At 39.1% G+C, this 11,254-nt stretch overlaps 1 protein-coding gene across 2 annotated transcripts; it reads left to right on the top strand.

Annotated features, from left to right (window-relative positions):
* Positions 1–1,660: 1,660 nt before the first annotated feature.
* On the top strand, positions 1,661–10,968 carry SPIC (Spi-C transcription factor). Of its 2 annotated transcripts, XM_075491705.1 has the most exons (6): positions 1,661–1,719; positions 3,236–3,262; positions 3,890–3,983; positions 5,672–5,784; positions 6,714–6,822; positions 10,541–10,968. In XM_075491705.1, the coding sequence occupies exons 2-6, from the start codon at positions 3,260–3,262 to the stop codon at positions 10,966–10,968; spliced, it is 747 nt and encodes a 248-aa protein (XP_075347820.1). In that variant the 5' UTR covers positions 1,661–1,719; positions 3,236–3,259. The 2 variants fall into 2 exon arrangements, with proteins under 2 accessions (XP_075347820.1, XP_075347819.1); XM_075491704.1 differs by lacking the exons at positions 1,661–1,719; positions 3,236–3,262 and having other exon boundaries at positions 3,878–3,983.
* The last annotated feature ends 286 nt before the right edge of the window (positions 10,969–11,254 follow it).

The raw sequence follows: 11,254 nt of genomic DNA, 5'->3' as shown, positions 1-11,254 counted from the left end.
CAGCATGGGCCCTCCGTGGGCCACAGTCCCTTTGAGGGAGTGTCTGCTCAGTCATGGAACACCTCCAACTCCTCTGACCTTGTTGTCCCTTCAGTCCCTTGTTTCTTTCCTTGTTCCCTTGTTCCCTCCTTGTCCTCTCTGGTGTTCCCTCCCAGGTTTGTCTCCTCACCTTTGGCATTTTCTGCCCTTTCCTCAGCATGTTTTCACAGAGGCGCTGCACACGTGGCTGACGAGCCCCGCTTTGGCACATGGTGGGTCTGTTGCAGAGCCAGCTGGAATTGGCTGTGACCAGCGCCGACAGGACAGCCCTAACCTCCTCCGCAGGGGCCACCCCTGCAGTTTCATGGCCAGGATGAGTGGGGAGCACAGGAGGGCAGAACAGTAACTGCCCAGCTTCAGGTAGAGATGTAGGAGTAGGCAGGTCAGATTGCATCATCAGAGGGCCTTTTAGCACATCATTTATCGGAAGGAATCCAGGAGGGATCTTGAAGGTCATTCATAATTTTAAATCCGATACATACTTCTACTTCAGGAAAGAACTGAACCATGAAAACTATGCTTTTCCATGTTGCAAAGTAAAGTTAACTGTATGTGGAAAGGAAGGGAATTGTGTAATTGTATTTTGGCCTGAAATCCAGTGCTGAGTCACATTTTGATATTTTAAGAGCACAGTTGCCGGTTAATTTTCCTTTATAAGCCCAAGTCACGCCGGAGAAGTGCTACAAAATGGAACGTGTAATTCAAAAAATGACATATATGTATTAATGTATTTCACTAAAAAAAAGATATTCTGAAACTTTGTAGTGCAGATTTTGAAAAGGCAGCTTGCATCCAAAACCAGCAGACAATGGTTGATGCTAACATTGGCTTCAGGTTGTTTCCACTCAGCATTCATAGCCAGGTTAGTTTTTGACTACGGTTATTGGTTGAGGGAGTACAGATAAATATTGTAAGAGATAATTACTGTTTTACAGCAGTTTCATGGCAAATGCTGAGGAAATTTTGTGAAATGTGCCTCTGAAATATGTGGCTGCAAAGAGCTATGGCACAGGATAGATTATGTCAGCAATAAGAAGTTTTGTACTGAAAAACGTAGAGTTCTCATCCTGTAGGATGCAACATCATGGCTTGTAGGTGCTCAGAAACCATGTGGCAAATCGGCAACTACAGCTTGTCTGAATCTGTACTGAATGCTTTAGTAAATGCTTTAGAGCTGGGCCTGGGCTACAAACATGAGCTTTGAAGCAGAGTTCTGAAATTTCCTCAAACTCTTACTTTGGGGTCTAGTTTGGTCTGCTTCTTACACTGAGCTAAGCAGGAGGTTCAGATAAAACCTCAAGGTCCACTGTAGTCTATATGGGACAGATGAGGGATGTAGGTTTTTGCCCTAGACATACATACCGGTGACAGATTTGTTAGGATGTGCCATAGCGAAAAGGATCTCTGCCAGTGCCTAGAATCTGCATGTCTTGGAAAATACTTAAAACATTTAGTTTTATTTTATATCAGTATAAATCACCCTTCTTTTGTGCAGAATGAAGGGCCATGCTAGCAGTGTACTATACCTTTACTCTCAAAAAAATCCCTAGCCGAAACACTTCCCTAAAATCAGCTATTTAATGCATCCCCTTTGCCAGCCCATTGCTGTGGGAACCCAGTCTTTCATTTATTTATGAAACCAGCCAGATTCTTGTGTTGCGTGTGGAGTTGAAATTCTAGGTAAGTGTTCAGATTTTTTTTAAAACTTACTTAAGGTGTGACTTTTTATTTTTTGGTATGAATTCAGCTGTGTAAATGGTATGACCGTTCAACAGTACCTTGCCGATACTTGTACTTTTTTAGGCTTTGAAAGGCATCAAAAGTGACTGCAGATGTTCTGTCAAGGTTACCAAGTATCAGTTTGGAGTCTGAGTTAGACAAAAGCAATTTAAGGAAAGTGAATTACTTAAAATTAGGGGAACACATTGTGAGAATCTTTACAAAGGAGATTCATGTCTTTAATTTCTACAGCTCTATAGCCCAAGAATCTGTGGCCACCATTGCAGCTAAAGGAGTAATGTGGCCCATTCTGGTTTTAGAATAAAATCAGATCGGTTTACCAAAATACTTGCTGCCCTGAAGTCGAAGGGAAAAATCCCATCGACTTCAGTGAGGTCAATTTACTGAATCACCAGGATTTCACTATATATGGTTGGTCATCAAGATTTAAAAAAACTTTTACAAATTTTAACAGTACTTTATAACATACTTATCTGAGGCATAATTACCAGGTTAGAACATTCATGGTGAGTCTTGGATAAAATTCTTTCTCATTTATATTTATGTATGTTGTCTCTTCTTTGCATTTTAAAACGTCACACAGACACCAATTTTGCATCTGCTGAAATCACTGACAAATTTCCAGTATTTTCAATAGATTATAATCAAACCTTTAATGCATAAAATACTGATGAATACATTATTATTATTATTACAGTTATTATTATTATTGTTACAATTTTAAAATAATAATTCAAATGAGAATAGGAAAAAAACCTGCAAGGCAACAGAACCTGATCATTATAATCTGTAACAAATAAATCTGTAACAAATAAAAAAGAGGTACTAAGGAATTGTTTCTGAGTAATGTTGTATATGAAGTATACTCCATGTTAAACTGACTGAAAATGTGTCTATTTTCACTGTTTATTAAACAACCAGATTTGCTTCTGGAACTCACAATTAGTCTGAGAGTTTATCTATATTCATATACAGTCATATGCTAATCTTCATTATGGAAAAAACCCAAGTTTGTTTCAGCTATGTGTGAAAACCAAAAGGACTTAAACACTTGCATTTGTTCAGGTCAGTATTTTCTTTGGGAAGTTAGTAGTTGTGCTAACTAAGACTGACTGTCAGCAATAACACATTTTCACTTCATCATAATGTCTTTAAAAAATGTGTTTACAATGATATGGATAGTAATCTAAAAGTTACAGTATTAATGAAAAGGGAAACTTTAGTAATGCAAAATAGTATGAATTAAAAAAACCCCACATTCAATGTTGCAATTATTTAATTCCATTAAAATACCACTTTCTAATCCTAAATTACTTTTATCTGTGTTATTAAATATATTTTATTCCATCACTGGAGAAAATGTGGAGTTATTTCATTTCATTAATTTTATTTATACTGAGAGAATGATTGTTTATTTTGAAATATACAGTTTTAAAATATTGTTTATTTTAAACAGGATTCAAGTTTTGATATCTAAATAATGGTAAGTCTACAATGCCTTTATTCACGTTCATTACTGAGTGCTCCAAATATGCTACAGAAAACTCTTAGTCAAACTCAGATTTTGGGGGATTTTTTTTAGCTTTTTAGAACAAGTTGTTCTGAAATGACAATAAACAGTCTTCTGGAAATCCACACTTGGTTTCCTATACTAGCATAGTATAGCATTTTCTTTGCATAACTACTTCATAACTTGTGCGTAATAATTTGTCATGTCAGTGTTATTGAATGATAACTTTGGCTTCATAAATCATGTTACACAAGTGATACATACCTCTGTATTACATACTATAAAACACTCCAACAGCAGTAACACCCTTTATGTAAACTTCTGCTGCAAATTAAGGAAATGAACCTCGAAACATTTGCATGAGTGAGTAATGTTACCTGTGTGAGTTGTCCCACTGACCTCAAAGAGACTTCTCAAAGGAGTGAGAACTTTCTCTTAATAGTAAACTATTATGGTAATGCCTCAGTGCCTGCAGAATACATATTCCAGGAGGATGTATATTCTATATAATCACTGTATTTATTTGGGATTTTCCGACTGACAATGTTGAAAGAACCAGCCTGGTCCTTTCTGGCCCCTGACAGAAAAATGTTCTTGCAGAGTTTTCCTGACCAAGATGTACTGGGCCAGGCTTTCGAAGATGCGCTAGAAGTACTGCAGCAGCACTCTGACAGAGAAATGCAGTGTTCACCAGGTAAAAAAGACCATTATTCTATTTCATTTACCATTTTGTATTTTTAAATGGTAAAATGTACTTTTGGTAAATGGTAAAATGTACTTACTAAAATGGTAAGATGTAGACATGTAGGTGGGAGACATGTAGGTGGGAGAGTTATTTCCCAGAGGTGGATTAATGGACAGCAGAAGGGTACATTGGGAGGATGAAAAGGGGAAATAATATGCACTGCCCGGTGTGACATGCATCTTCCATGTCACAGCACAGGGAAGCTGTTGGACAGTCCCCCTCGACTGTCCCCCCAGTACTAGCCCAGGTGCATTGAGCTCAGATTTCCTACAATCAGAGGATATACGACCATGGTGCAACAGCCATTTTCCAGTTTTAATGTTTTAATTGAAAAATGCCCTTCTGTTATGCTGTGAATAAACTCATATAACAATGAATTCCAGTGCAGAAAAAAGAAAAAAAGAAGACCAAGAATCCAACAGGTGAAATTAATCTCCATAATTACATTTTTCCATTAAAATATAAATTTTAAATATTTTTATGCAGAAATGATAGTTTGAGTCTGGATAATTAATAGAAAAGTGTTTTTCTTGGCTTCAAGAGTTTTCTACTTTACAAAACTTAAAATACAGGCAAGCTGTAAATTGTTCCAGTTCAGTCAAGGTTTTGGCAATTAAATTACTATAAAATTTAAAATCTGTGTTTGGTGGTTTTACACTGTAAATAGAAATGGTAGGAAAGGAAAATAGGAGGCTATATCACAAACCCTGTAAGTCCAGAATAAAATATCTACTGTCTTCTGTGTAGAATGTATTTCATAGAGGAACTTTATTTACGTATTATCTATTATATACCGAAATGTAAATAAGACCAATTGGGCTATATCTTCAGCTGTTGTTAATACATTTTTGGCTCCACTGCATTGGTAATTTACACATGCTGAAGGACCCACTATATATAATTTCTTGCAATGTTCTTGCCTGTATCTGTTGTTAGGGCCAATGGAGAGAGGTTTTAAACACTTGCAGCTCAGTGTTTAATATGTGCCACGGCTGTACCCACATTTCCACTTGCAATAGAGGTACCCTCCAAAATCTTCTTCTCACCACCTGCAGCGCGCAATTTATTCCAACTGCCTCAGTCCGGTGTTCTCCTCTGTTTCTTTTAAACATCCTAAGGTCTTTCTTTCAGGCACTGTGTCGTTCTTTCAGGCACTGCAGATGCTCTGATGCTCCCTTACTTCCTTCACGATTGGAGACTTCCTTACAGTGTACTAATGGCCTGCAGAGGAACTGAGTGACATTCCCTTTTCCCTTCTAATACATGTATTATAGTAGTTTATAATTATCCCATTCATTATGTTTGCTGATCTGTTTGGCCTTCCTTTTTCTATTAACCAAACTGTTTCATAATACTATGAAATATCTGACATTTTATCTTAACAAATATTGGTTTTCATTGTGAAGGCAAACAAAACCAGCCTAAGGGTCTGATTAGCCATAACAGTACAGATTATGTTGGATAACCTGCTGATATGAAACGTCTTGGCTCTGGAGAGTTTCTTATCTAGAAGGCAGCCATAGGATAAATGCTTTTTGATAGACCCTGTAGCATATTAGGTTGTTTGCCGCTGGGTTTTTTCCCCTCTTCTCTCCCTTTTACTCACTCAGTTTTTGCTCCATCCTCCTAATCCTCAGGTTACAAAAATTGCCTGACTGTGATCAACCATCACCACCACCTCCGAGCAAGTCCCAGCTACTCTGCAGCTCCATCTACAGAGGACCCAGGGTATAGCTGGAGAAATGTGATTGTAAGTGAACTGATTACTAATAACAGAGTCAGACGTAAATGGAAAATTGGCTGCCGATATGTGATTTCTAATACGAATCATTATGCTAACTCTAACAGAAATTCAGGCTGGCCAGGCATGATTCAGATGAAACTGCCTTGGGAAATATTTGCAAAACATGTTTAATAGCCTCTTTTTAGAATTCACCTTAGCTGTTTGCCTCTCGTGCTCCTCTGTGGTTCATCACGTAACATGACAACTAACGAACAGACCTACTAATACAGTAGGGAAAAGGGCTTCTCTCTATTACCCAGGAGCAGGCAGAGAACAACTTCCAGCCTCCCATAACTTCTGCCGCTGTGAGGAAGTACCACGCCTTTGATTTCTTCTCCAGCAGTTTGCTCTAAGAGCGCTGCAAAGACCAGCATTATCTGGACTCTGAGCTCAGCTTCAGCCTGCAGAGTCGGTATTCATTCTTAAAAACACTGGGAGTGTGGCCTCCGGGAGTGATGGAAAATGAATATTGCAGGGGAGATAATTTCAGGTAAATAGATTCCACAGAAGCCCATTTTCAACCAGCAGATTAGCGACGTGACACAGGAACTACAGAGTCTGTAGGGACCACTGTCCAGGTGGCCCTTGTCTTTTACTAACTCTCCACTGTTCCTCCTCTGCTTCTAGCAGAAGGGTTGAAGGTCCAGAGTGAGGCAATTACTCTGTTTTCCTTCTTAATTTCTCCCCTGGTGGGCAGTCCTTCCCAGTGGACATAAATTGGTGCTGCTTGTTACTGGTACAGGACACTGCATGCCTTCGTGGCTAAGAAAAGTCTTCCATGGGTGAGGTGATGAAAGGTTGCGTTTTGAAGGCTTCAGGGAATTAATTACTACAAGTTTCTTTTTCCTCAGAGAATGTACTCTATTAGTAATTCTTCGTTGTCTTAATTCTTGAAGAACAGTGCAGCAGATTTTTATGCAGAGGAGACTGTCTACCATACGCTGCAGAATACTCCAGAAAGCCAAGTGATGCATGCTGCTGCTGGCCAGCCAAAAGCAGGGAAAGGTGTGTAGCAAGAGCGTATCTTGATATGTACATTATGTTACTTTAAAAAATCTCTTGGCAAATCATGCTTTCTCTTAATTTATTTTCCTTTTAACAGGAAAAAATAGGTTAACATTTAATAGTAACTAGAATAAAACTGCTAGTGTTCAAATCCTACCTGCTTAACCTCATAAGGTAAGATAAATCTGTTATCATCTTATTCTGTCCTCTTGTTTAGCACATGGAAAAACAAACCAGAGGTGTGTTTCACCCCAAATAATCTGGGATGAAGTCTGATGCAGAGAAGTAAATCTATCTATCAATAACATCTTTATGCACTTTAATAACTTATTTTATTTTATGTGGTCCAACAAGGAGTGGTTTTCTTGAAGGTTTTTCACGTACATGAACATTTTTGCACCTGATTTTATGCCTCTCTTTGCTTACTTTTCAAATTACCTCTTAGCTTTTGTCACTTCCAGTGTGCGTTATTATATCTATTTTTGTGCTCCTTTTGGTTGACTTTACTTGAGTGGATATCTATTTTCCAAAGAATGGGTCGGATGACATTGGTCATTACAGTACTTCATTTTTTTATTGCATTAATTCTTTGTTTTTTGTTTGGGTCTCAGCACCCTTTCTATGACTCTGCTAGATGAGATTTACACAGCTTCCGCTCTGAGCTGTTGTACCTACTTTTGACCGTGGGGTCTTTTTGAGTAGCTTCCTGGTTTTGCTGCTTTTTGAAATCCCCTTATCTCAACTTTAACCACATGGTGTCAGTTTTTGGTATCTCTCCCCATTGATGCTGAGCACTGCGGTTTCTGTTGCTTAATAGCTACTACTACTACTACTACAAATTCCTTGGGACAATGGGAAGAGTAGCGTCTCCTTTTAAGTTCTGTACTTCTAGTACTTGAAATTCACCATTGCAAATGAAAAACCTTTCAATCCAGAAATGTTGTTTTTCTAAGTCTTACCCAGCGGTGCACTGGGGAATTTTATGTCAGTATCTGAATTCACCTTCAGTTGTTACTCCTCTGTTAAACTTCATTTCCTATTTCCTATTTCTTTTAGATTATTATCAATCTTCTTTTCCAGAAGGCCATACTGCATAAATTTTCAGAATGACTGACTATTCTTATGAGGCTTTTTTGTGTCCTCTTATGAGTTTATTTGCGTCCATGGCAATATTCCTGCTAGAAACTGTGATCTGGGGGACTATTTCCACTATACCTAAATAAATTTAGTCCTCTTGGCTTCTTATTGAGACATGAGAAGTTTTCTGTACACTAGTAAGTAGTGTGGCCCTTTAGGAATAAATCTGTAGATGAAACAATCAGTACTGAGGACCCAAAGTCTGTGTTTAAAGTGTTTCACAAGGGTTTATTTAGGGCAATCTCTAGGCTGGCCGCAAGTTCTGAAAGCTGCAGTGACTTCTGGAAAGTGTTTTTGAGTTAGGTTTCCTCTGAAAGGAGTCCAGTTAATGCACGTCAAGACCATTCCATGATCTGAACTAAAGCTCGGTGAGCAGAGACAATCAAGAGAGGTACTTCAGAAATACATCTGAATTAGACACACCCAGAGAGAATTAGGCTGCTTCGGGACAATTCAGCACAGAAATCTAATGCAGACGCTCTGAAACACCTTCCGGAGGAACCTGCCTCTCTCCAGTGACCACATAAGAAACCTGAAGAAACTAGCTTAGACTGATGTTTAGGGCCTGGTAACGAACACCACTAGCTTATGCAATGAGGTGCAGTACTAAGATCTGTGAACTAACCCCAGCTCAAACTGGTGCATCCACATTGTGTAGCACTTTGGAGAAAACAGCTGGATTCTAGAAACATAGCTGCATTAACACATAAGAGCCAATAAGCCCTCTCAAACAAAGACATTAGCTAGAGACAATGTGTCTAGAAATAAAGGGGTCGGTCTCTTCTCCTAGGTAACAAGTGATAGGACAAGAGGAAATGGTCTCAAGTTGCGCCAGGGGAGGTTTAGACTGGATATTAGGAAATTTTACTTCACTGAAAGGGTTATCAAGCATTGGAACAGGCTGCCCAGGGAAGTGGTTGAATCACCATCCCTGGAGGTATTTAAAGGACATTTGGATGAGGTGCTTAGGGACATGGTGTAGTGGTGGTCTTGGTAGTGTTAGGTTTATGGTTGGACTCAATGATCTTAAAGGTCTTTTCCAACCTATACGATTCTGTGATTCTGTGAAAAGCTTGGGCAGAAATGACAGCTGAACTAAGAGGACAGACAGCATGAAATCAGATGCTGCTGCAGATATGGCTACACTATTGTTTTCCAGCAGAGACTCAGTCCACTGTAGTCTGCAGATTTTCCCCTGATCTTACTTGTTCTACCATAGGTTCATAGGTTTATAGGATAATTCAGGTTGGAGGGGACCTGAGGAGGTCACTTACTAAGAAGTGTTTACTGTGACAAGGCAGTGTCCTTCACCGGTTTGCTTTTAAGCTTCTCCTCTTGTTAATACTATATGTATTTCTAGTAGAATATGTACTTCTAGTCACAGGCCAATTTTTATTTAGATAATGAAACTTTATTAATTTTTTGGAAAGTACCTCTGATTTCAGGCTCTTCTTCTTCCTAGTCTGACTGTCACTTCTCTCCCTTTTCCTTACCACCAGATGCAGAATTACTGTCATCCCTAACAGATGTCTTGGCTTGACCTCAGTGTTCCTTAGCAACTGTCACTTTTCCCCCGTTCCTAGTTTAAAATAGCCACGCAAGACAAGACTTTATGAACTTTAGGTGCAGCTGCTTGTTTCCACTTTGGTTAAAGTGGAAGCCGTTCTTCTGCATAGACTCTCCTTTCTGCAAAATGTTCCTCTTTGTCTCATAACCTTCAGTTCTTCCTCCTTACGGCAGCTTCTTGGTCACCCTTGGCTTTGTGAAGGGAACTAGAAGTACTTCAGAGAGAGGGATCCACAAGACCTAAGTGAAACTAAATAAGCCTCACTAGTAAACTTGTTTGAGAGCTGAGCCTGTGGGGAGAAGCACTTAGTTAACTGACAAATATTGCAGTACTGAGCTTGCTTTATTCTGCATGGGAATGCGAGTTGACATTTCTGCACATTTTTAGAAAACTACAGCGCACCAGAAGGTCTAGCTCCTTATTGACGAGGTGAGGTTTATGGTTCAAAACTAGCTTGCTCACCCACTCACCCTTTCTTATATCAGAGACTACCTTGCATCCCCAAAACATTCCTGAAACAAACCTGACAAAATTGAGTAATCTCAAAATCTTTGAGTTTTGATTAGGCAGGGAAAACATTTATTCAAAAACATTCAGATTGGCTCTCCAGAACCACTTTCCCGCACTGTCTGAAGATGTAATTTCCTGCAGTGAGTTCCTTGACCATGCACCTGCACAGTATGTGTCTGAAGGCTGCTGAAAGTGGCTTCTGAGACCTACCACACAGTGAAGTCACCAGATATTTGTCATGATCCCCAAAGAACCTGCTCTTGAAACTCTAATGACCAAATCCCTTTCTGTCACCGCATATCTGTACATGTTTCAGAACTATCATCCCATTTGCTGTTGCTGGTCTTCCGTTGCATAGTTTATACTGATCTTTTAATTTGTGGTGGGGTATTAGGTTTACCTATGCTTTTGCCTGTAAGATCCTTTCCAGGAGAAAGACAACTGCTCATCTTTTAAAACAAGTATGAGTTCTGTTCTGACCTTTTGTACTTTATTTCTTAATAGGTAGAAAAAAACTTCGACTGTTTGAGTACCTCCATGAGTCTCTGTATGATCCAGCTATGGCAAACTGCATCCAATGGGTGGATAAGCCCAATGGTGTCTTTCAGTTTGTCTCAAAAAACAAGGAGAAACTTGCAGAGCTGTGGGGAGAAAGAAAGGGAAACCGCAAGATCATGACATATCAGAAAATGGCCAGAGCACTGAGGAATTATGGAAGAACAGGTGAAATCATTAAAATTCGAAGGAAGCTGACGTACCAGTTCAGTGCTGTTGTTTTACAGAGACTTGCTCCGTCTTACTTCTTGGGAAAAGAAACAGTTTATCATCCATACATTCAGTCTAATCAAGAATACCAGTGTGCGGATGACTGGATCAGTTACAATAACTACATGTATAACAACGGTTATGCATTACAGCATGCTAACAGCTAGACATGTCTTTCACATAAACAGGCCTTTGTTAGCTAGTAATACATTCCAGCACAGGACTCTTCTCTGTACATAGCTTTTCCTTTAAGATATCATACAAACACATGAAGAGGAGGGTTTTAAAAATGATGTTGGCCTAGTTTTGTTCCTTTTTAAGTTAATGATAAACGGTCATTGACTATTGAAGAAAACCAGCAGCTGTCGGGTATGTTCTGTTCTCCACGATGTTAATCAGAGGAACTACTTCAGATTCAAGCTGGTATATCCAAGATCAGGATCAAGGTTTTTG

Source organism: Mycteria americana, chromosome 1 (genome assembly GCF_035582795.1).
Source record: "Mycteria americana isolate JAX WOST 10 ecotype Jacksonville Zoo and Gardens chromosome 1, USCA_MyAme_1.0, whole genome shotgun sequence".
NCBI classification, from domain to species: Eukaryota; Metazoa; Chordata; class Aves; order Ciconiiformes; family Ciconiidae; genus Mycteria; species Mycteria americana.
Note: the sequence above shows the minus strand (reverse complement) of the source record. Positions and strands in the feature narration are given on the sequence as shown.

Bases quoted from the DNA above. Each gene is read 5' to 3' on its own strand.
- SPIC (XM_075491704.1), top strand. From the start codon at position 3,878: ATGTTCTTGCAGAGTTTTCCTGACCAAGATGTACTGGGCCAGGCTTTC. The intron at 5,785-6,713 runs GTAAGTGAACTG...TAATTCTTGAAG, and splicing joins ATAGCTGGAGAAATGTGATT to AACAGTGCAGCAGATTTTTA. The intron at 6,823-10,540 runs GTGTGTAGCAAG...ATTTCTTAATAG, and splicing joins CCAGCCAAAAGCAGGGAAAG to GTAGAAAAAAACTTCGACTG.